We start from the raw sequence: 24,051 nt of genomic DNA, 5'->3' as shown, positions 1-24,051 counted from the left end.
ATGGCAAATATAGCTTCTCTAGCCCACTATGCTAGCACACTTTATTCCTGAAGTACACTTCCTATGTTATGCCAATATTAGGGCTACCTCAAACAAATATTGCCAGTCATGCCACATTGTGCGCTGTGCTGAGTGATCATTTTTTGATACAGAAAACTGTTTGTGTAGGAACTAAATAAGGCTGCCCAATTAATGTTCCTGAAGGCTTCAGAAATCTTAGGCCCTAAATAAGAAAAACAAATCAAAGAAAAAAGGCAAATTTATCAATGACTTCATAACATTATCACTAAGGCTCCTGCCTTACAAACAGAAGTGTAACTGGGTGAAAGCCACACACACGGCAGAGTCAGTGGCTGTACTGTCTGCAGCTGCATCAGCAGGGTAACTGCTGCTTTTTTTTTGTGGTCCTCTCCTACCCCACTCATCCACCGTGGTTACTGCCCTGGTCACCTCTTTGTTACTCTATTGCTTACAAACACATGTGTATGCACTTAACTTACCTGAGGTAAGATATGTAAGTGCAGATATGTAAGTGCAGCAACTACCCAAGCAGATATGTAAGTGCAGCATAAGAATTTATAATGAAGCATATTATTCTCTGGGTGCCCAATTACTTCAGCATCCCTTATACAAGTGGATCACCCTCTTCTTCACTTGGACTTAAGCTAAATGTATTTTTAATTAAAGCATTAAAATGCTGTCTGCTCTAGACATTTTTGCCAGTAATATGTAACACATTTTTCTCATTTTAATCCTTTTCATCTCTGACACACATCTTTGCGTTTCATACACATGCATCTTTTGTATTTCATTACATCTTGAACTTTTATATGTGGTGTTCATTATTTTTGCTGTTTGTTTTGCACATTTTAAATATGCACAGTGCAGAGTAGAAAATGAAGGAGAGTTGCTTCTGTGCAAGGATGGTAAGTAAAACAGAGAGTATCTGAAGCCCCTTTTCCTGCTCAAAAGAAATCACATAGGTCTCATCCATGTGCTTATTTAAGTCAATGGCAAACATCACACTTACTTCAGTGCTGCAGGATGAGACTAAGCAGCATTTGCCAAATGATTACAAACTCCACAAATTGCTTCAGGAAGCTCTGCTGTGTCTTTTCATTAGCTTATTTTGATTTAAAAAGTAACATTCTGTTGTTTTGTCCTGTTTCTCATAAAACAAGATTATTCTCATTTCGTGTCTCTCATTTTCACTTTGTTTACTCAGGGAACAATACAGTTATATTTCTATTTGTGAAGATTTGCACAGATTTTTCTACAGTAAGCTTCACCTAAATGAGACATGAGAAAAAAACAAGCCTGCATGATAAGGTTTCAGAAACTGTGAGTTTCTGCTACTGATTGTGCGTGTGTGGATTACAGTACATCAAGAAATCAATATTCCCTAGATGGTGCTTGTGCCCAGCACTTCATGGTGAACAAACATTAGATAAAACAATACAAATGGTACAATCCCTATTGATTTTCCTTGACTGCACAGAATGTGAAAGCTGCAGCCATAGTTAACGTTTACCAATAGACTCATCTAAAGTTTCAGTGCTACTTTAAATTTTTCATTTGTACATGCCCAATTGATTTCATTAAGGTACCAGACACTTTTCAAGCCATCTAGATAAAAAATACGATGCTTGTAATGAGCGTCTGCTTTGTGCCTAGCTCTAGCAGGATAAGAGGGTTAAGGGGTTAATACTGAATGGATGTTGGGAGGAGTCCACTATTTATTTGATAAGGTTTACTATTGTTGTTAGTGAATAGGCCCTGTGAGTGATGGATAGGTGCACTGAAAAAATAACTAAATTAATAGATAGATCAGAGCATAAACATGTCTAATAGAAAACTGTACTGAGAACTCCAAACATTCAAAATTAATGATTCACAGCTCTCCTAGATTCATGAGAGCGATGCTCTTTTCTTTTAAATTTGCTCTCTCATTTTCAAATCTGTAGGATCCATGATAGCTCCACAACTACAAGGACTAGAAATTCACTTTTTAAAAAGTGAAAGCTGAGATTCTCACACAATCAACTGAAATCAGGAGCTTCAGTTTTATCACAGGTTGACAGCTCAGAGAAAATGCTTCCATTTCCTTTTCTGCTCAGCAGAACAGTTTTTAGTTTCATCAGATACTGTATAATACTTACCCCACTTTTATAATATCTAATGCAAGAAAAATAGTAAGCTTAGGGAAGATGGAAGCAGGGAATAGGTGGCAGCTGTCAATTCTCAGCATGTAACATGCTGACTGAATTAGACTGTATGTGCGGTCTTAAGGAAAACTACTCACATGCCGCTTCAGGTGGGTAAAAATATAGGGCACTGTTATAAGATGGAGGTTCCAAGAGATTAAGGCAAAGCAACGTCAAAATGAAGATGCAGGAAAACCTCAGGATTGCATCTGGAACAGATACTATGTTAAGGCCTGGGTGATAATAGCCAGGGAATTATTTGCAAGAATGCCTTAATAGAAACCACGCTCCATATAATGCTCACCCTGGGCTCCATTGTCCAAGATGCTCAGCATTCTGTTCCCGAGGTAACAAAATGATAAAGCACAGGATTAAAGTTAAGCAGGTGACAAGTCTTACTCATTTCAGCAGTAACAGATTTTGCTGAATCACCATCAGAATGCTCAGCACCATTCAGCACTGGGCCTTTGCGCCTTGATATAACTTCAAAAAAAATAAAAATATAGCTCCTCTATTCTTTATGAAATCAGTCTCCTGTAATGTTCTCAGCTATTTTAATGAACAGTTCCTCTTTTATACAGCTTTTTATCTCAAGAGGTGAAGGAAAAATATTTAGAAAAAGTCAATAATGCTGTAGTGAACTTTTAACAACACATTTGCAAGATGCTGATTACTTTGTGTTTGTGTTCACACTTTTGCATGTATACACAAAGCATCTTGGTGAAAGTGCCAGAAAATTAAAAAGATTTGTTCTTTCTTTCACCTAAAGAAAAGTGATACTACAAACTGTTTTAAAGAGACAAACATTTTTTCAGTTCAAGAGAAAACCTCAGATTCATTCACATATGAAGGGCTTCCCCTTTCCCCTCTCCCCCTTCCACCAAAAATTAGGCACAATTAAAGGTGAGTAAAGACTTTGGTGGAAATCTAAAGAGCATCGGCAAATCTGAGCACTGCTCAGCTTTTCAATTGCTTTTCTCCTTCTCAGTTCTTTTAAATGGTTTTCTATAGCAGGAACATTTTTCTTAATTAGTCACAGCTAATTAGTGTTCTGGCATAGACAAGTAATCAGAAATGTCAGAGCTGCAAGGCTACATCTCCCTAATCCTTTGATAATAATTTAGCCTCCTGGGAGGGCCTCAAGCTGCGGTAAGTAGTGGCTGACAATAAGGCAAAATTAGGTGGGCAGCAGACCATTAGGATAGAAAAATAAAAAGCACTACCAAATCCTGCTGAGCACCATCAGGCAACTAACTACACTGCCAGATGAGGTGCCTGTTTAAGCCTGTGTTGTTAATTAGCTGATTCTACCAGACCTGCCACATATGTCCAGGTGCATCATGCAAAGATGTGTATTTCTGGGTTTAGGCCAAATGACAATTGTGTTCTGCGATCACATTTCAAGAATCTGAGAAAGAAGTCCACATATTTCTTGAAGATTATTCTGAATTATCAAAGAAATGAGAAGATCAACAAGCTGCAATACTTATTCTTGTTGAGTTTCTTTTAGGTAATTAGGTACGCTCTTCTCAAATTTCCTATATTTCAATTCAAATACAGCTTTTGATTCAAGTGAAGGCCTTTAAACCAGCCTTCCCCAAGTCCCAACTTGCAGATTTGTCTTGGCATATAAGATAGATGAAAAGTAGACCTTTTTGTAAAATCACCCTCTTGCAATAATTATATAATGTTGAAGATGAGGATTATTATCTAAAACTAACATGACAGGCAGCAATTTGAGAATGAACAAATTTTTTAAAATCAAGCATTACATTTTCTACAAAAAACATGCTACCTACTAAATGCTACAATAATGTTACTTTTTGAGACAGACATAGACAACACGGTGAACAAACCAGTACAACAGAACAGGTTGCATATAAAACAATCTTTTCTTATACAACTAAAAATCACTAGAAAAAAATCTATTACTTCTTACTTACCAAGGAGAAAAACTTACACATTGTTAAGTAGAGATAATGTTTGCAAATTATTATAAATGATCTATAAAAACATGCAGCTGAAAGGCCAATACACTGTTTGCTAAAAGATACTAGCAGACATTATGACAAACAAACAGTTAGACAAGTACTTCATATCCACCCTTCAGCACATAATGAGGTACACAACATAACAATCTTTAGAAATAAACTATTACCTCAAACAGCCTCAAGTACATCATTGAACTTATATCATCCATCCCTTTCTACTAATGGAAAAGGAAAATAATGGTTATGACATGGAAACATGATTAGTATTCAATTCAGAGTGTTGACATTATAACCAAAATGATGGAGCAATCAGTTTATTTGACACAAAAAAATTAAAAATAAATATCATGACTGGCTATGACAAGTCAACAGGGCTAATTTTTTAATATTGCAAATACAACAGCAAAAAGAAAAACAAAACACAGAAAAAAACCCTAAAAATAAAGGTTATGGAAAGCTGGGATGTTTGGACACTTTATGTTATATGTCATAAATGTCCAGGTCTTTCTAAGAACCAAAGAATGTCATATGAGTGCTTTAACCTTCCTTTCTATTAAACTATTCAAGGTCTGTGTTCACACACACGTGCACTGTGGTCACCATGACCAAGGCCACAAGTCTGAAACACTTGGGTGTGCAAGTAGTCCTGCTGAAGTTAATGGGAGTAATGCTGTGTCAAAAGCCAAGCTTGCATGTCAGACTGTATCTAAAACTGACACTAACTAGAGTTACTCCACTGTATCATCTCACAGTTGGCAAATACTGACTTTTACATTATTCCTACTGTAAGTATATACATGTGGATAGTAAAACAAGGGTATGATTCTTTCAGTAATGAACAAAGTGGTTTTATTTATTTTTTAAGAGGAACAACAGGTGTACAACTTGTAATGTAAAATAATGGTTGGATTATTCAATATCTGAATGGGTTCAATGGCTTTAATCCATCCAGCTGGGATTAGGCTCCAGGGGTCCTGCACTATTTATACCTGTCCTAAATTGGAGTCCAGGGGCCCAGTGCTGCTCAGCTGGCCTGTCATTCATGGCGAGCTTCACAGGCTGGATGACATGGTGCCAGGGATTGGCCTGTGAGCTTGGGGTTGATCACCCTTGCATTACACCATTAAATGAACATGTGCCAGAGTCCTAAATTCAGCCAGTCAGGATATTGAGATAGGTGCATAAATTAAATCCTGCTTTCACTGAAGTCAATGGCAAAAGTTCCATGGACTCCAATGGTGTAGGACCAGCTCCTTGGAGAAAGTTTCCATTAGTGGACGTTTAGGATATTATAAACACGTATTATGTATGTGCTGGATAAATGACATTCTCCGGATGTTTGTTCAGTGCTTCCTAAATCGTTTGCCTAATAGACTGTAAAAAAAATTGGGTCTTATTGAACACTCTGATAGCCCACTTTTATGCTGGTTGAACTCCCCTTAAATATTTCATCCTCTAGCTCTCCAAATATCCCTCTAGGAGTTCTTCACAGAAAGATGAAAACAATTTTCATGCACTGGTTCAAACAAGTTTGAATATTTTCAAATAGATCTTGGCTTAAAATACACTGATTGACCACTATTTTAAAAAAGGACTACATTTTACATGACAGCAGGCAACTTGAATCATTTATAAGCACAAGGGACTGTTTAACTTTGTGATTTACTAGTTATGCATGGCAAAACAGGTATATTGCAGAAACACACAAGATCTATTTTGAACAACTTTTATATAAAGAACCTAGGGGCCCCATTACAACTGTAGGTAAAGGCATGAAGGGATCTAATGTGTGATCCACACAATCGCACCCCTTGCTATGCCATATGTGAGGCATGATTGTGGGATCGTGCATTAGATCCCATTGCATTTTATTGCCTGTGCCCAGAGAGCCAGCTCCCAAGCTCCACCATGGGCAAGAAGCAAACTCCTGTGGAAGGGAGCAATTTCAGCTGCAGGGCTGCCAGCCACAGGGGTGCCCCATGCACCGCTCACGGCATCCCTGAAGATCTCCGAGCTAGGTCCTGGCACCGGGAGACGCATTGCCAGGATCCAGTGTTTGCAGCTGCTGGGGCTGAGAGTCCTGTCAGCTGCGGAACTCCCTGCTCCAGCTGGGTATGGTGCATCCCTGTGGCTGGGCGCCGATGAGACTCCCAGCCAGAGGGGAGACTCTGCTACACATGCAAATTAAAGCTCAATAGCAACCACTCATAAAGTTAGTACACATTTTCAACTTCACAGCTGGTTGGAGCTTTTTATAGCGTAATAGGTATTTTGCACATGTAGCTGGTCTTAAAGTAACTGCACAATTAACCAGTTAATTCCATGATATTTGTAATGTGTTGAGGGGGCCCAAAACACATTTTGGCTTGATTCGCCATCATGTTTACCTGTTTTACCTGATTGCAGCTTGATTGATTTGCATGACTTAAATGGAGTTACACACCTGTATAAAACTGAGTCAGTGCTGCAGTGTTATTAGGCCTAGGGTGCATACTTAAGTGGTTCTGAAGTATGAATTTTCAGATTGAATAAAAAAAAAAACAGCTTGGCCACTAGTCTGCTGAAGTAGGTACCTGTGGCCTATAGAATAGCCACCAGACTCCAAGTCTCATTAGCTATTAAAAATTTACTTTAACCCAAAAATGCATTTTTTTCTGAGATATGCACAGGTAATTGAATTTCCCCCCTTCACCCAGATGCCAGTTTCCCAGCTGATGAAAACACAAAATAATGTTAGTAGGAAAACAGTACTGAGTTGCAACTGTAACCAGACATAAATAGCTGGAGGAATCAAACAAAAACATTAAATCCCCTTTGAGTGCTTTCGACAGCATGGTGTATGCAAGTTATATTATATATATATTGCTAATTTTTTACACTGATAATCATAGGCAAAATCTTGCTCTCAGTTACACTTGTTTAAATTCTGAGTAACCTCAATAAAGGGGCATTATAGCTATGGGATCTACTCTGGATTTACATTAGGGAACAGAACAGGGTTTCATCTCTTGTTACAGTAAGTGGTTTTATACATCAACTTTCATATGTGTGATAATGTATTTCTGTTTAATTTCAATTCATTGACTCTCTGGGAGTAGTGTTATACAGTAAAGAGGTAACAATATTCAGTGAATATAGCATATATGAACAAAAGCAGAAATGGAAATGGATATTTTTCTTCACAGGATACCTACATACTTGAAAAATCTTGAATACCTTTTCCCTCTCTTATTTCTATAATGTTAGTGACTAAAGGTCTGATCCAAGTCCTGTTAAAGTCAATGAAAAGACTATCATTGACTTCAGTGAAAGCTGAACTTGGCCGTAAAACATGTATTATTATTAACATTCAGAAAATTACAACACAAGCAAAAGAAAAAAAAGGAAAACTTGAAAATGAAACATATGCTTATAGATTCAGTGCAACACCAAACTGAAGCAGAAGTTGCTAATATGGTTTTAGTGCGTTGTGAAAGTGCCAGCTGGATGGATGATAATTTTTCTACCCCTGCAGGGCATCAAAGCTTTTATAAAATCATTCTTTTCACACATATTAACACTTAGCTTATTAAAACAGATGATACTTTTTTTTTTTGTGTAAAACTGCCTAGGAGTGTCTAGAAATATAAAGTCTGAGAGATAAGTCTCATTTTGACCACCCAACCTAACAAACAACAAACACTGACATGACATCTCATGGCTGAGAGTCTATGTTAGGGGACCTCCTGCAATTGCCACAACTGAAGTGTCACAGTAAAGGCTGTGAATTGCTGTTATGAAAACATTTGCTGTAACTTGCATAATTAAATGAAACTGCCAGAAAAGCTTTCTAAAATGCATAGTAGATGGTACACAAATAAATACATTTCAGAGCAAACACTATGCTTCAGAATTAGTATTGTAATGGATTGTGGTAAACTGGATCAAAGGCAGAATTACTTCCTCTGTTAAGACAGCTATATAATTACAAGTAACTGACATCATCCTTATGTAAAACAATAGCTTTCTTGATTTAAGCTTCACATTTTAACAAAAGAATCAGATTGTATTTCCGTTTTTGTGTGAGTGGTGTTTTAAATACCTATAAGACAGGTTCAGAGCTTCTAATTCAGGCCATGTAAAGGCATTCCAACTGGGAGAATAGCTGCCCTTCTGGTAGAAACTGAGCAGACAAGCATTCATTCAGTTTCTCCTTGGAACATGCTTTCTCCTTCAGGAGGAAGTTATTCCAGGTGTCAACCTGGAGGATCTCCTCAGAGAGAAAAACTCTTTTGCAAGAATGAATACCTGGACATTCCCATTTTGGTCTGGTCTGGAAAGGGACCAGAGCAGTGGGGCAAAGCCCCCTGCCTGCTCCCATGACCAGGATCCCTGGTCTGAAGAGCAGGCAGGGGGCTTTGCTCTACTGCTCCCAGTGAACATGAAGACAGCAGAGGAGCAGCCAGCACGTGCGCCCCACCTGCTGCCAAGAATGGCAGTGGGGACAGCTTCCCTGTCCCTGCAGGCTTTGAAATTGCTACCCATGTCATGCAGACAGGTGAGATTTAAAGCCTGCAGGGCCAGAAACTGAGGCTGAGGAAGCTCTCCTGGGCCTGGTTCCCATTCCTATGGGCTTTAAAAGCTGTGTGTGTTGCCCAGCTGGGAAGCCCATGTGGCAATTTAAAAACTGTGATTCAGGAACTAGGTTGGGGAGGCCCCCCTTGGCCCTGCTTTCCTGCACTTCTGGCTTAAAACACCCTGTGTGCAGTTCATCTGGGCAGCACATGCAGCAATTTAAAAGCTGGGGGCTTGCCTATTGACAGCTGGTTCCCTTCCCAGGCAGGGGGGAGGACAGGTTTTCAAGCAATAGGCTCCTTTAAAGGCAGGGATGGCTTGTGGAGCAGCCCTCTAGTGCCCCTGGCTGAAGAGCTTGCCTGCGTAGCTCTCCAGTCAGAGGAGTGGAACACATGTAGGCTCCCAATCCTGGACTGTTTTTCTGCTGGTAAGAATTTCAGAGAAATGATCGCCTATTTGTGGCCTCAGACACAGATGATACAGGAAGTCATTATGTTTCAAGTAATGGTCAAAGCTTGAAGCAGTGGAGATATCCAGAGACAGTACTGTGGCAGGCCTTGTGTAAGGAGAGATGTTGAGGAGGAAAACTTTAAACCAAAACAGAGGGAGAACATTACAAGACAAGGGAGATTGGGGTGAGAGGACAGGCAATAATCTCAGTACAGGCAGATGCAAAGGTGAATGGGGAATTAGAAGGAAAATGTGGGCAGAGCTGGGGTCTGTGGAAGACTTTTAAAGATGAGGATGAAAAGCCCACTTGAAAGCTGAGGTCAATAGGCTGAAGTTGTGAACATTACTGACTCAGTAAGTATTTGACTAATTTTAAACCCCTGCAGTTGAAATTCTTAGACTAAATGTACCATAAAGTAAATTCCAGAAGTCACTTATCTAAAGCCATTGTAAGAAATTTGGATACCTTTAACACAGCTGACTTTCTTACTTAGTTTGAATGAAGAATAAGCCATGAGAGCTGTTATTTAGGGAAATAAAAACAGTTTCTTGATGCATTAAGAAAATCCATTGCAATACAATTCTGTCTGTGGCACATCAAAATCAAAAGGTAAAATAAAGCTGCATTACATATAATGGGAAATGATAAAATAACTTTTTAAAATTGTAACCTTAGAACATTTGATCTACTCATTCTAACATTCCAGCATTTATAGCCGTCATGCAGGAAATGCTTAAAATTAAGATGAGCCTTAGTAGCTAAACAAAATAAAATAAAAAACAAAGCAAAAATGAGCATGAGAGAGAAGCATTCTGACCTGTGTGCTGAATGCCATCAAAATGCAACTTATCCCTTCCAAATGTAACCATGATGCCAGCATGCCTTGCAAGGGTAGTTACTTACATCAAATAACTTTTCTATATACATTTCCTCATTGACCTTTTCTCGAAATATATCTTGGTTTTGCCGAACAAACATGATGTAGGTATCTGCTAGATCCATTCCCGGTTTCTGTGGTAGTGAGGGGGGGAAACACAAAAAGACTGTGTGACTTGCAGGCAAAGAGATTTTTTTAAAAAAAATCACAGTTGTGATTAAGAGTTTACTATTAGAACTGAAAAATGATAACAAGTTATTTGCTTTAATTGAAAGCTGTTGTGAACCTTAGATTAGAGGCCGACATATAGCAGGAGTTAACATGAAAAACTCTTGGTATTGTAATTTCTTGAAGATTTTGAACTACTTGTACAGCCACGTATTTCGGGTGGAACTATGGCCCCACTCATGTCCATAGCAAAGCTTACATAGACATTAATGAGGCCCAGATTTTATTGCTACTGATTCTATGTTCTTGTAATATAATTTTTCATGTTCTGAAATACTGAGGCAATAGGACTTAGGAATAATTAACTTAGGGAGAAAATATGTTATGTTCTCTTGATGCATGAATACAGCAGGAACAACACAATATATTTTAAATAGTTCATGTTTGTGTATCTATGAAAGCTAACAATCTTTTTACATAAACACTTTTTATATGTCTACTGCTTATACATGGAAATAGAAATATTTCTATTTCTATACACACACAGAATTCTGTGATTTTTTTCTGATACATCATCCTGATTGAGATTGTGTCTGTCTTTTTGGTATCACCTATTTATATACAAATATATATATATATATATACACACACACACACACATATATATACACCTACACATATATATACATCTTTGAATACAGATATCTAATCTCTCTCTCTACATATATATATCTATATATAGAAATATGTATGTAGAAAGAGAGAGCAAGAGAGAGAAAATACATATATCTATATCTAATCTATGTATAGTGTCACGGAGTGGGGCCTAGGAGCGGCCGTGATCCCACTAGTGCCCCCTGCTGAGCCAATTAGGCAATCCAGCACCCTCTTTCTCGCCCGCCATGTCTCGATGGTATGTATAAATTTCTATGGGAGGCTGCCTTTGATCCCCTTGTACACGGAGTTATGCTGATACTGTCTCCCGTTCCGTATGGAGTGACCAGGTGCACCCTCAGCCTTACGGGCTATATGTGCCTCCTACCTCCCCTTTATCACGCCCCAAGCCTCGCAGCTCTTCCGGACGTTATCAGGTCCTTTTCCTTTCTGCGCCCTGCCCGGCGCCCCTGGGCTTGTCACGCAACCGGCGCCCCTCTATCAATTAGCCCTCTCGGGCTTACCGATAGTACTCTTCCCAGTTGGGCTCAGGTGGCCTGAGCCTTACCTGGCCCCTTTGACCCTTCGGAGTCCCCACCACTGTGGAGCCCCTCTGGGACCCTTTCCAGTCCGCACCCCTACTGGGGTTTCTATCAATAATATGTGCCCGCTCCTGGGGCTTCTGTCAGTACACATGCCCGCTCCTGGGGCTTCTCTCGTACAGACTGGGTCCTATCGGGCCAGTCTCTTCGTGCTTAAGCACTCCTAGCCCTCACCGGGCTTCTCAATATGTTTATTCCCCTTTCGGGGCTTCTCAAGTCCTTCTCATTGTTGGGGCTCAGGTGGCCGTAGCCGCACCTGGCCCCCTAGACCACCATCAGGGTCCATCACCCTACTTGGGCTTCTCCGCTTATCACCCCACAGGGCTGGGGTCAATACCCCTCAACACCGCGCCACACTGGCGCGAACAGCTATGCCTACCCGGCACCGCTCACTGTACCCCACAGGGCACCAGGAACCCCCAGATTACTGGGGACCTCCCGTGAGGCCTCCTCGTACCCCTACAGCCTCACCCGGTCCTCCAGTTTGTAGCAATAACAAACAAGAAACGTCAAGCCATGAGCCAACTGGTTATAACCGAAAACAAGTCTCCTGGCTAGAACTTAACGGCTGTGCCCTTATGGCCACTATGTCCCACCTTTAAGCTTCCCAGTCAGGGTTCTCTCCCCCTTACCATGATGCAGCCGCCTGAGTGACCAGGCTGCACCGCTTGCCTCTGCTCTGTTTGGCTCTACTGCAGAGCTCTTGCATCTCCGGTTGTCAGCAGGGAACTGCTAGCTAGGCTTCGGCCTGGGCGGTTTATAAAGGCCCGGCCTTGCCCCCTTCTGGTCACCTGACCAGCACGGTTGCCCCAGCAACCATCACCTGAGCTGCCCTTGTGATTGGCAGCTGCCCTTATTCCTGCCTAGGAACAGGGCACCTCAGTGCCCCTGTCACATACAGGTATAGATATAAATATATATTCCAGAGTATATCCAAATACAGGGAGCAAGCAGGCTATGCAGTCCCATCATAGATGTTATTTCATTCTGGCTGGAATGGTGGTGCTTATCGCTGCCTATGTGGTCCATGGTTCTATTGGAGTCTTTCTCAGATGGTCTCTAAGGCCATTATTCATATTAGCTTATTTAAAACTTATAATAAGCCTTCTTCAACGTGGAATAAAACAAGAGCTTAAGATTTATGGATAGCCTTCTTCAATGGTTTCAGGCTTGGGTAAATTTCATTCCAAAAGTCTATTATGCCTGAAAACAGTATTTTGACAATCTTCAGAGTTTGCAAATGAAGGATAACGTTTTTGGTAACCTAGATCAGATGATCGTCCTGAATGTTTCGTAACAACACTTACTTCATAACTGGCTTGACTACAAAAGCTGTTTCTAAAGGCTTGGCTAAGCTGTGTCTGGTGCAGACCCTCAATTGTGGGAGAGGATGGTGGCTGTATCCAACATCTGCAGTCTCAGACATCTATTAAGGCAGCATAAAGGCTGCTCTAATTCATAGTTATTCATTACAGCTTCCTGGGAACTGTTATAATGATCAGGGATTGCCTGAGCAGCATGAGGCATCACTGCATGTGTCAGAAACTATTCTCCAGTCAAATATTTATCGTATTTTATAAAATTACATTTAAACATATGACAAGACATATGTGTATCAATACCTACCTTATTGCTCTATAAAGGTATACAATTGTGTTCTTTTCCCTCATTCTCATGAACTATCATGAGAAAAGGGGCAGGGATAATTGAGTTGGAATATAAAAGTAGTAGGGCTCCAATGTGGAGCCCTTCTGTTAGCCTCAGAAACTTCATCTAAGATTTCAGAATGTCCGCCCTGTGTCAAATTGAGGGTTTTTTTGTTTTACCGGGGCATGAAAAGAATGGTATAAATTTCTATGGATGAAGATTTTAACTGATTTTTAATGCTATCAAGTATGTGCAGATGTCATTAAAAACAGATAACATTTAGTAACTTACAAAGTCATATACAAAATGAGGAACAGTTGAGAAGCCTGCTTCTTTCTGTTTTTACCGTTCTTATATATATTGTTAAAAAGCTCTGTTCTTGGACATTTATTTCAATGACCTCTCACTTCAGCTTAGGAACAAAAATATTCCCACAGAATTTTAATACCTATCATTTCTGTGATACATGCACAATTTTTCCTTCAGGAACTTAAATAAAGAAATATTTGCCTTGAAAACAGTCAAACCTAGAAAAATAACATTTCCCATTAGCATCAACTCTTCATTTTTCTTTGAGATGTTTACCTAGTCTTGAAGCTGCGACATATGGGAATTTCACACCTAGTGAATATATTTTCATGTAGCTTGTGGCACAAGACTATAATCATTAAAAGAATACACACAAGTAAGAGTAACTGCAACAGCTGGTGACATTTACCAATTAGAATTACAGTTCTTTAAAACACTTCATTCTTTTTTAATGTGCGCAAGATAATTATCTCTGAAATTACTTGGGAAAAAACCTGTAATTTTCCTTTTAAAGTTTCTACTTATAGTACAAATGTGTCTGGAAAAGGAACAGTATCACTGTTTTTATGTTCCTTTTTGGTAAAGCTCTCTAGTTCAAAGACTACTGAAGACTTATTCACAAACTCACCCAAAGCTATTACTAAATTTCCCCTTGTTACATTTCATTTGGGATAGATATTTTTTAAAACTTTCAATAAACAAACAGTAAAATGTCATCATCTCTTTAAACTAAGGATATTCTCCCACTTATTGGCTGTTAAATAAGAAAGAGAGAAAAGGCTGTTATAAGCAATAAAACACATCACCGACAGAATGTCTGAAGTTAGAAATTATTCTAGTATTGTTGATTTTAATTTCAGAGAAAACATTAATTACAGAAATATAAATATCCAGAAGTCTATAAAAAGACTGACTTGCATTAAGTGATTAAGTGTGCCTTAAATGACACTGAGTTATACTTGAGGTAATTATATCATGGTATAGAACAGTGGAATTTTCTTTAGACTATTATTAATATAGAATAGGTTTTAAACGGGGGCAAGTATGTCATGTCTTTTAAACCGGAAGTATCAAATTCTGCTTCCTAATCCCTGCATGCAACTCCTATTGAAGTCACTGGAAGGGAGTTACTTGGATGTAACTGAGAGCAGAATAAGTGTAAGGGTTTTCTAACTGGCTGAAATCTTACAGTAAAGAAATAACCACAGTTTGTGAAGGATGAAAGTTACTGTAGTGTTGTTTGTTTAATTCACAGCAGTAGACAAGAGTTTTGTTTATCTGAGAATGAAAGAGTAAGACACAAAGAGATTAATGGAAAAACTGAAAGCACAAAGACATCAAATAAATACCAGGAAATGAAGTGTTTTTAATAGGGTTACTCTGCCGCTGGTTACACAAGTAACTGAATACACTGGCAAGTGAATGAGTTTAAACAAGGGTGTAAGCTTCAGCAGATTCTTTCTAGGGTTAATCACTAGTTAACCTGGCAAGATGAACACGCTGTTTAAAAAAAAAGAGAGAAAAAATTCCTTGTTAATTATATACTGCAAGTGCTCTTACTTCCTGCTGCTGCACCTAATCCCACAGGTGCAGGTCTTCTCTTTTACTATTCACTGGTAGGTGGGTCCTGCTCTGCAGTCATTTTTCATAGCAACAGATTTAGATACAGAAGCTTCTGCTTAACCTTTCACTAGAGGTTAATAACACAACAGGAAAACACTGTCATGGGGCCTATTTAATAAGGAGACAAAATCTTAAATACACTATTACAGTTTCAAAGATGATTCAGAAGCTACATTATAATTGACTTAATTTGAAAGCACATGTCTTTTCCCCTGGAAAATGCTCGCCTGCAGCAACCAATCAAAAGTAATGCTATATTGTCTTGATTTCTGAGAATTAAAGGGTTTTGTAGTTGAAAGGCCTGCAACCAATGCTACTACTTACCACTGCTACTATTATTATTAATGTTTCCCTATGGGGGAGATACAGCTTGGTTCATATGTGCTGCTTTACAATGCATAAACTTGTCCCAAGCTCAGTAGAAACCACATACATTTGTGTAAATACTTGAGTTACATTTATCCTTATTTTAGCACTGAGAAGAGAACGCTATTCACATATTGTATTAAACTGACTCATTTTTCTGAGAAAAAAATCTAGTTCTATAAAGGTTAATGCACCTGTAAAGCATTCATTCTTCAAGAGCTTAAAATGGGCCTTATAAACTACTAACTAAAGCACTAGGGTGGCAATTAGCTAGAAAGGAGTGACGAGCTGAAGGAAGCTACATGGGAGCATCTACTTAAAGTACCATCATCACAATGAAAGGAAGTTATGTGGTTTTGCTCACTCAGAAAGAAATCACTTGTCTGGATACTGCTAACTATCTCTCCGAGAGGTAACTCATGACCGATGCTCATGACTGGCTGGCTTTGAAAAAGACAGGGTGGCACAAATGTTAGTAATTCAGAAATGTGGGTTAGATACCTTTGAAACCCCTTTTTCTTTACCCCTACCTTATCTTCAGACAGCACAAGTAAGGCAAAACAACACGTTATTTGTACATTAAATTTGTTTGCAGGAATTTAGTGTGAGCTGGACATGACCATGAGGAAGTTGTTTGGATGGAAAGAAAACCAGAGGAAAAGATTTCTTGACCCCTTCCACATCCTCTTTGAGAGCAAGAGTAGCTTTTGCACAGATTAAAGGGGAACATGGTAAAAGAATGGTGTCAGGCAAACCTTAGGCCCTAGTCCTGCAAACACTTTTGCAACTAATTTTCTCTGAGTCCTATGAGACTGTGCAGGGTGCATGTGCTTACAACACTGGGCTCTTAATTCTCTAGTACATGGGGTCTTTAAGGTGCAGTTGCCATGACAAAATCCATTTTTAAACATCAGTTTTGCAAAGATATATATTTTACTTATATTATCTTAACTTTCCCACTGACTAGAGTGGGTCATACTTCATATCCACACTTACCAGATACTTCAAAACATGTGACAGGGTTAAGAACAGACTCTACTGAGACTGCTCCGGCATGTCACAGCACACTTAAAGCTTTGCATATAGATTTCATATTCGTTTACATATATATGGATTTCAAAACAGAAGAGACTTGTTTCTGAGTTTGTGTCAAGCAGGAAAAAGAGACTTTAAAAGAACATTAGAAGATCCTTCCTAAAGAATAATGGCACTATATGGTATTGAGGATAGACTTATTTTCAATAAATCAAAACAAAAAACCAAAACCAAAACAAACTGAAACCAAAGCCTTTCAGTTCTTAAGGGCAGTTAAATGAGGCACTGAAGGAGTTAAAATATGACACACATCTGGAAATAAAGACAGATCACTATGTTTGTAAGGAACATGGATCTGGAACAGCTAGCCAGCTCATATCAACAGTGTAAGATTACTGTGGCTGAGGATATACAAATAAGGAAAGAAGTTTCAAAGGCTCTTTTCTCCCTTCCAGTCCTTATGACAATGCAGATGTGGGGTAGAGAAACAAGGTACTGTGCAACTGTAGAACACCTGTGTTTCTGAACAGCCCCAAAATATGAATGCAACTGTACACCTAATTTTTTCTTGTAATGATCTGTTTACATGCACAAAATGGGTAATTGCAAATACAAGTGACTAGACAGATATGTAACCACTCATTTGTGTAAAAAATAACTTGATTTACATGGTGAGAAACTGCATGGACAATTTTGTATATGCAATTGTGTACAGCATTTAGAAAAATCAAGCAAATGATGTCCTGTCAAGGTTAATTATACACTTTTCTTTCTACATGTTGTCACTTTCTCTCTTGATGCTCTGTGGTGAATAGGCTGTATATACAAACCACTATGGTGGCAAAGAAAAAGCACAGCCAGTGTTGTTGCAGTTCACTCAGATCCTCTAATGTTTTTTTCTAGGGCTTTGAAAGAAACCAATCAACCAGTTACAGAAAAAAACTGAGTGAATATTGAGGAAACCTATTTCTGACATGAACAAACCAACCATCCATTTCCAAAAAGCTCCTAAACCCAAGCATTTGATTATTAAAACAACATTATCAAGACTAACAAACTTCGGCTATGAGTACTTCACTGATGTGCTCTCTGCCTTTCCCCTTCTTTTATTTGACTGTGTGGTCTGCTGAGCAAAAACTATCTTTTCTGTGAGAAAAGAACTTAGCATGTTTTAGGGAGCAAAGTAATCTATGCCAATAATTTTTCTTAAAATCTTTAATATCTCCATAATTTATCAGTGCTACTTCTATTCTCAGTTCTGGGCTTTTGGCACTGTTCTGAATATTTTTTGCTGGAACTTTAACTGGTACGCTGATGTTCATAAGGACCACAGATCTAAAACAGCTACCCCACTCATATCAACAAAATAAAATTTAACCCATGAAGGGTGTTCTTTTTCTTCTCCTCTCCTCCTTTTCTTCTTTTTCTTTTGTAAAATACACATGCTACAGTCAGACACCAAACATCCCCAAAAAACAAATCCTTGTGACAGGGTGCCTTCTACATTCCCCAGTAAAGGCTTTCTAAAAAGAAAAGAAATATTGTTTTTACTGTCCTTGATTTAAACAGAAATGGAAAAGGAGATAGTTCATGATGGTTATATTTTGTCCTTGAAAAAGCTGAATCAATGGAAGAATGGATCACAACACTTAAACACTTTTCAAAAGACAATCTGACAGATAAATGGGAGCTCTGAGCTTACTTTCCCTATTCATGTTGGGAAGGCCATATGATGAATACATATTATTTTTGTTGTAATTTTGCCCAATTATTTAAGTATAAAATGTAAATTAACTAGACACTTTAATATAACTGATTCTTCCCCCATAGGTACAGAAATGCAGGATGCTATCAAAATCAAGGAATATAAAAAAGTAAGCAAAATGGACTATTCTATGATTATTCTCTCCTTAATTGGTCCTTTATTACTTACCACTTTCTCTCTCCTATTTTGTCTGTCTCAGTCTATTCATTCACATATGATATTTTTTAAAATTTTTCTTTTGTGGATTTAAATAGTCTATTTCCCACTTATTTCAGTAAAGAACAGGATGGACACAAATTAAGTCTGGGCAACACTACCAAAACTGCTCTGAATGCCTGTGGTTCCCACATCACATGTAAAACTAGGAAACCCACAACCATTTGTTTCACAGCTTCCAAAAGTCTGGCACAGATGAATACATATATGCCCAGGAATAAACTCATGATTTTTAGGAAGAAAAGGGTATGACAGACATTCAAGTCTCAGCCTCTATTCATAATGGGATCCTTGACTACAGAGATACTTAACGTTATGGTCAAAAAGAGGGAGTGCTGAAGAGCTGTCCAGAACAAGGAAGCTGTTTTCCTGAATTGGGGCCTTGTGATTAATTTTGCATTTTCAAAGCAAACTTGGCCCTAAAATATGCCTTTTTTCTTTTTTAAGCTACAGAAAGCACAGAATATTTTCAATGCATGGAATTTCCAAAATGGGCCACACACCTGTAATGTTCAAAAGGTCAGCTGTTGGTGTGGTTAAGCAGTTATATTGCTATTCTGAACCTGGTGAACATCATCATGATAGCACAGATGGCAAATATCTTCCTACTCTAGACCCAAATACTATATTTTCTTGTGCCTTCAGAGCCTGGTTTGGCATTGGTATAAAATTAAAACACTTTAAGGCTGCTCCACTTAACAGTTAGCTACAACAAATCTCAAATGAGTGTTATGCGTCTAAAAAGCAATATTGCTTAGCATCTAACCCTCCTCACCATGTCCCCGTACATCTTCCTATACTATGAAAATATGAAAGAGAGAACAGAATGAAGGGTTATTAATTGGTAGGGAGAACCAATTCATTTTATTTCATGAAACAATACTTAACTCAAGAAAATTACAACTGCTTCCCTGTTGGCTTTCTTAGCCTACCACACTTCTTGGAGTTAATCAGGCCAGGACTCACTGCTGGTAAACTACACAGTACATCCAGGGCAGTTTTTAAATGTCCTCCATTTCCCACTATTTTCTCTTTATATTTCAATTTTTCCTGATGCAGTGCTTTTACAGGTACTGTGGAAACTAAAGCTACCATTCTGAGCTCTTCATATTATTCTTGCAGTTACATTTTTCCTCAGAGGTGGTTCCTGTGGTGTCCATGAAAAGAAAACTGGAGATTTATGTTTTGCTGTGCAGCTACATCTAGATCAGCCATTCCCAAGCTAAAGGGTCATGACATCAAGCAGGATCACAGTACTTGTGAGTGGGGCTGTGAGTCTCAGAGCCTGTAATTCCCTTAAACCCACAATTAACCAGTGTGCCTTAAGAGGTGGCAGAAATATTCTGCTCTTTAGCTGCTCCATGATAACTGTGCCTGTACTCACAATTGCCCCAAGGTAAGTGAAAGCTAAACCAGAAAAATTTAGCTCAGTTTCATTTAGGAGTAACTGCCTTGATTTAGCCGTCACCACAGGGTTAGAGTGGAAGACTGACCATTAGCACAGAGCTGCTGAGGGTCAATTAAGTCCTGCTCCCTCTTAAGTGCAGACACATGACTGGTTACTTCTGTCCTGGTAAGTTCTGGTTCCCTTTTAATTAATGGGTTGGGACTTATAATGCCTCAGGTGCTCTGCAGTAGTTGTTCCTTTGCCTGCTCTCATCCTGTGGTGTGAGCTAGATGAAGACAGCTTGCCACTATATAAAAAGGGGTTAAGTTTCTGTGGTTTAGTTTCTGTTTGCCACAGGGTGTTTGCATACAGGGTGGAAGATTTACTGTGTCAGGTGAGGTGCATTAACTGTGTGTGTGTTGGCTTCTATTGTGCAATAAGTCAGTAGTGTAATGGGAGTGGAGGGCACTGTGGAGGGGGCATGGCTGGAGCACAGAGGTAGCCTCCACTACAGTGTACCTCCACCTTACAACACCCCTGCAGTAAGTGAAAGCTAAACCAGGGTAACTTATCCCTGTTTCATCAGGGGTAAGCTTCCTTGCTTTTGCTGTCACTGTAGGGTAAGAGCAGGCACTAGCGGCAGTTACTGTGAAGCAGATGAATCATGGTAAATCCACCTCCCTTTAATTGTGAGAACATGAACACTGGTGACAGCATGTATGAAATTATCTAAGTGCAGCTAACATGAGAAAACTTTGGGACCTGTTGATCACAACCCTGTTGTTCCTGCTCTTTGGGAGATCATTTGTGAATCAGATCTTTGGAGCAGTGGCCCACACCTGGATGGGTGGAACTGTACATACCCCAGCATGAAATCTCAAGCCCTACTTGGAACAACATTGGTTCCTGTATATCTTTGTTTCCCTGTGAATTTGGGTGGGTTCAGAATTTGGCCATCAGACAAAATGGAATTTATCACATATTTGAAGCAGTATCAAACTAAAAGCAGCAGTGACTCACATAGCCTCACACGGCAAAAAAGGAGGATTTTCACAAGTGTATTAGCTCACACTAATCCAAAGGGGCATCAAAGAATCACACGAGGCAGAAGCACAACACACTTGCTCCACATGCACTAAGACAGAAAACAAACACAATGTCACTTGCTGCCTTAGTGCCTCACTGGGCAAATGAAGGCTCTCTCTCTCTCGAATGCATAATGATGCATGTCCTGCACTGGACTCAGGCAGCTACACTAGGTCTGTTTCAGGGCGCAGTGTATGCGGCATGGGTGGGATATGTTTTGTGAATTTACAGAACTCTGCCAGTTCACATGAAAAGCACTCCCATTTTTCTAGTATATATATATAAGGAAACAAGGTCTCAAAAGCTCTTATCATTGGCCCAAGTCTTCTGTCACTGAAGTTGAAGGTGATGATAAATGCTCTGTCTGGGTAATACAAGAGAGAGGGGACATTTTGTCAGATGAGGAGGAACATATTTTCCTTGGAGACTGGAGGTGAAGGCTCTCAAGTGCAGCAGTCCTTTGACAACACTCACATGGTCTTGGAGTCAATGAATGTTTGCTCAGGAAATTCAGGTCACTGGAAAGGAGATGGAGGTACAGATTTTGGCCAGGCCACATCTTTATTTTGTCCATGTACACCCACCTCACACATTAGACATTTAACAGGGTCCAAGGAAGGCTTACAGGGCTTTCATGATATAACCAGTATCCCAAAGTTGGCCTCTCAGACTACCCTGCTAGGACTCCATGAAATTCTGATTCCAAGGTGCACCTAAATCTGTGACGACTTCAGGCCTCTTCTTACAGGCACAATGTCCATCAGCTAAAACTGTAGCTGACTGAGAGCTCGCATGTTCAGCCTTTAGTCGTACTGGACACTGGCCTCAAATTATGACAACAGATCTTAGGCTTCTGAATTCTAGTATTCTTTACCTCACCTCCTCCCTCTTTTCTGGGTGCAATGCATCCCAATTCTTGGCTCACCCTGAAATCGTATACAATCCAACATGGTAGAGGTGAGGAAGGCATTTTTTTTACCAAGTTTTGTCTTGTCAACACCTACCTCTTGGGGAAAATGTTTCGCCTAGTCCGATGAAATGTCCCCTCCATCTTACATTACCCAGACAAAGCGTTTGTGGCAGCAGACTTGGGCTAATGATAAGAGCTTTTGAAACCTCTTTTCCATGCAAAATGGGAGTGCTTTTCATGTGAACTGGCAGAACTCTATTAATTTAAAAAATAATTTTTTCCACTGGTATTTGTCTTGGTGTCTGAAATGCCTTTCCCAAAGGCTTTTGAGAAAATCCCCTGACAAAAAAAATATTGCCAAATTGAACCCATTGCTTTGAAAGGAGGACAGGTGGAAAGTTTCTGATAAAACAGTGATTATTATGATTTGGTAAAAGGAAAAAAGTACCTAACCAAAGTAAGACAAAAGACCAAAAATATTAAGAAGGAAATTTCATAAACAGCTTTGTGTTGTGAAAGTTGGAGAGAAAAATAAGACAAAGATAATGTAACAACATAATAGAGTTCTACAAACCTGGTAAGGATTTTAATTTTATTGAGGGTCTTTGGATTTTTATTATTGAACCAGTGAAACCTCATAGATATCAAATTTCTAGGGTATGAAACTGAGAAATGGATTTCTAGCTCCTATATAAGATAATGTATTATTTTTCATAATAAACTGTATTTCATGTTTCTTGTTGCATCAATTAAGAAAGACTGTATTAGAAGAGGTATTTCAATATTATTAAATTCATCACATTTTATCACTATATTTACTAGCAAAGATTATTCTACAATTCTGCTAGAGAGGTGGCAATGAAAAGCCTTGTGAGAGAACGGGTTATTTTTGTTGAGTTACTGACCTTTTTCAGGGCTGTCCAAATTCAGTGGCCAGGGGCAATGTGTCTCACTGCTTGTGGACCCTAGGTTGCACACTGCGTGGGTTACATGCCACAGGGGCCGCACACCACACAGGGCAAAGGCAGAAGGACTGAATCTTAAGTAGAGAATTATGAATGGTGGATATCTAAGGACACTGCCTGTATGTATATTATCCAATTGCCAAAGTGTTACTAATCCTACACATCTGAATAATATATCCAAATGATGAAATGTCCCTTATGATAAGGTTCCTAGGTTACAATCCTCTTTCCTCCCACAACTGAAAAAGTGCATTAAGAATAACCTTTCTAAGCTTTGCTTTGAGACTTAGCTGTTGCTTGAGGGAAATGAAATGCCCTCTAAGGATTGTGGTGGCTGTTTAAATACTTTGTGTAACAGTATAATGAACCTCTGTAGAAAAGCAAAGTGACAACAGTGAAAAATGCAAAACAAGGAAGCAATATTTATTTGTGCATTGCATTACTCTTAATATTAGGGAAAAATGAACTAGAAGTCATACTTACAGGTACATCAACATATTTTGCAGCCGCTTTCACCTTTAGGAAATGTAAAAGTAAGAAATAGTGTAAATGGGAACCACTGGGATTATGTGTAGTTTCAGAATCAATAGCTGGTCAAAATTTCTTATACTTACAGTGAATGAAAGGATCGATGAGAAGAAAGTGCCTTCATCATACCGTGATAATTTAGACAGCACACTTTCTAATACTGAAACAAACTAAAAACAAAACAGAATAAACAAAAAACCGAGTATAAACCGAGTATATATATACACATAAACAGTGTCAAAGATAGCTTTTCTGAGTGGGAAATGAATCCTTCCTCTTTTGGCTTGCATTGTATAACAGCATAGGAGTCTGTACAAACCTGACCTCTTTACCTCCTAAAGAGCTAAATCATAGGAAACATTTCTTTTCTCCTGATCAGCAGAGACAAAACTGACAGAAGTCACTGCCTACAACTGCTGCAGACACCTGAGAAATAGAAACCCAAACTAAATCAAAATGCAAAAACCCTCCAGAAAATGGCAAGCTAGCTCATGCCACCTCTAGAATGTATGGTTTAAATAGTATAAGTATCACTTGTATAGTGATACACATATTTTTATACATTAAAATTTCATAATGCATCACAAAGTTTTCCACATGTATACTTGTTTACAGTCATTTGACTTGCACTAATACACCCACTGGAAAACCTTTTTTTCAATATCATAGTGATGGAAAATGAGGATGGACTGCAGTTACTGAATTCACCCTGA

At 39.0% G+C, this 24,051-nt stretch overlaps 1 protein-coding gene across 9 annotated transcripts in view; it reads right to left on the bottom strand.

Moving 5' to 3' along the window:
• Positions 1–24,051, bottom strand: part of CADPS2 (calcium dependent secretion activator 2) — a 619,537-nt gene that overhangs the window by 13,951 nt on the left and 581,535 nt on the right. For 4 of the 9 annotated variants that reach the window (XM_090042185.1, XM_090042186.1, XM_090042190.1 and 1 more), the window contains 3 exons: positions 23,425–23,508; positions 23,294–23,326; positions 10,104–10,211 (listed from right to left, as the gene is read on the bottom strand). In XM_090042185.1, coding sequence (XP_089898311.1) covers positions 10,104–10,211; positions 23,294–23,326; positions 23,425–23,508 — 225 coding nt within the window. Of the gene's footprint in view, positions 1–4,362; positions 4,411–10,103; positions 10,212–23,293; positions 23,327–23,424; positions 23,509–24,051 lie in introns of all 9 variants that reach the window. The other 5 variants (XM_090042182.1, XM_090042183.1, XM_090042189.1 and 2 more) reach the window with 3 other exon arrangements.

The sequence above is a fragment of the Crocodylus siamensis genome, chromosome 4, assembly GCF_052110815.1.
Source record: "Crocodylus siamensis isolate JL-2025a chromosome 4, ASM5211081v1, whole genome shotgun sequence".
In the NCBI taxonomy this organism is placed as follows: Eukaryota; Metazoa; Chordata; order Crocodylia; family Crocodylidae; genus Crocodylus; species Crocodylus siamensis.
This window is presented reverse-complemented; position numbering and strand designations above follow the sequence as displayed.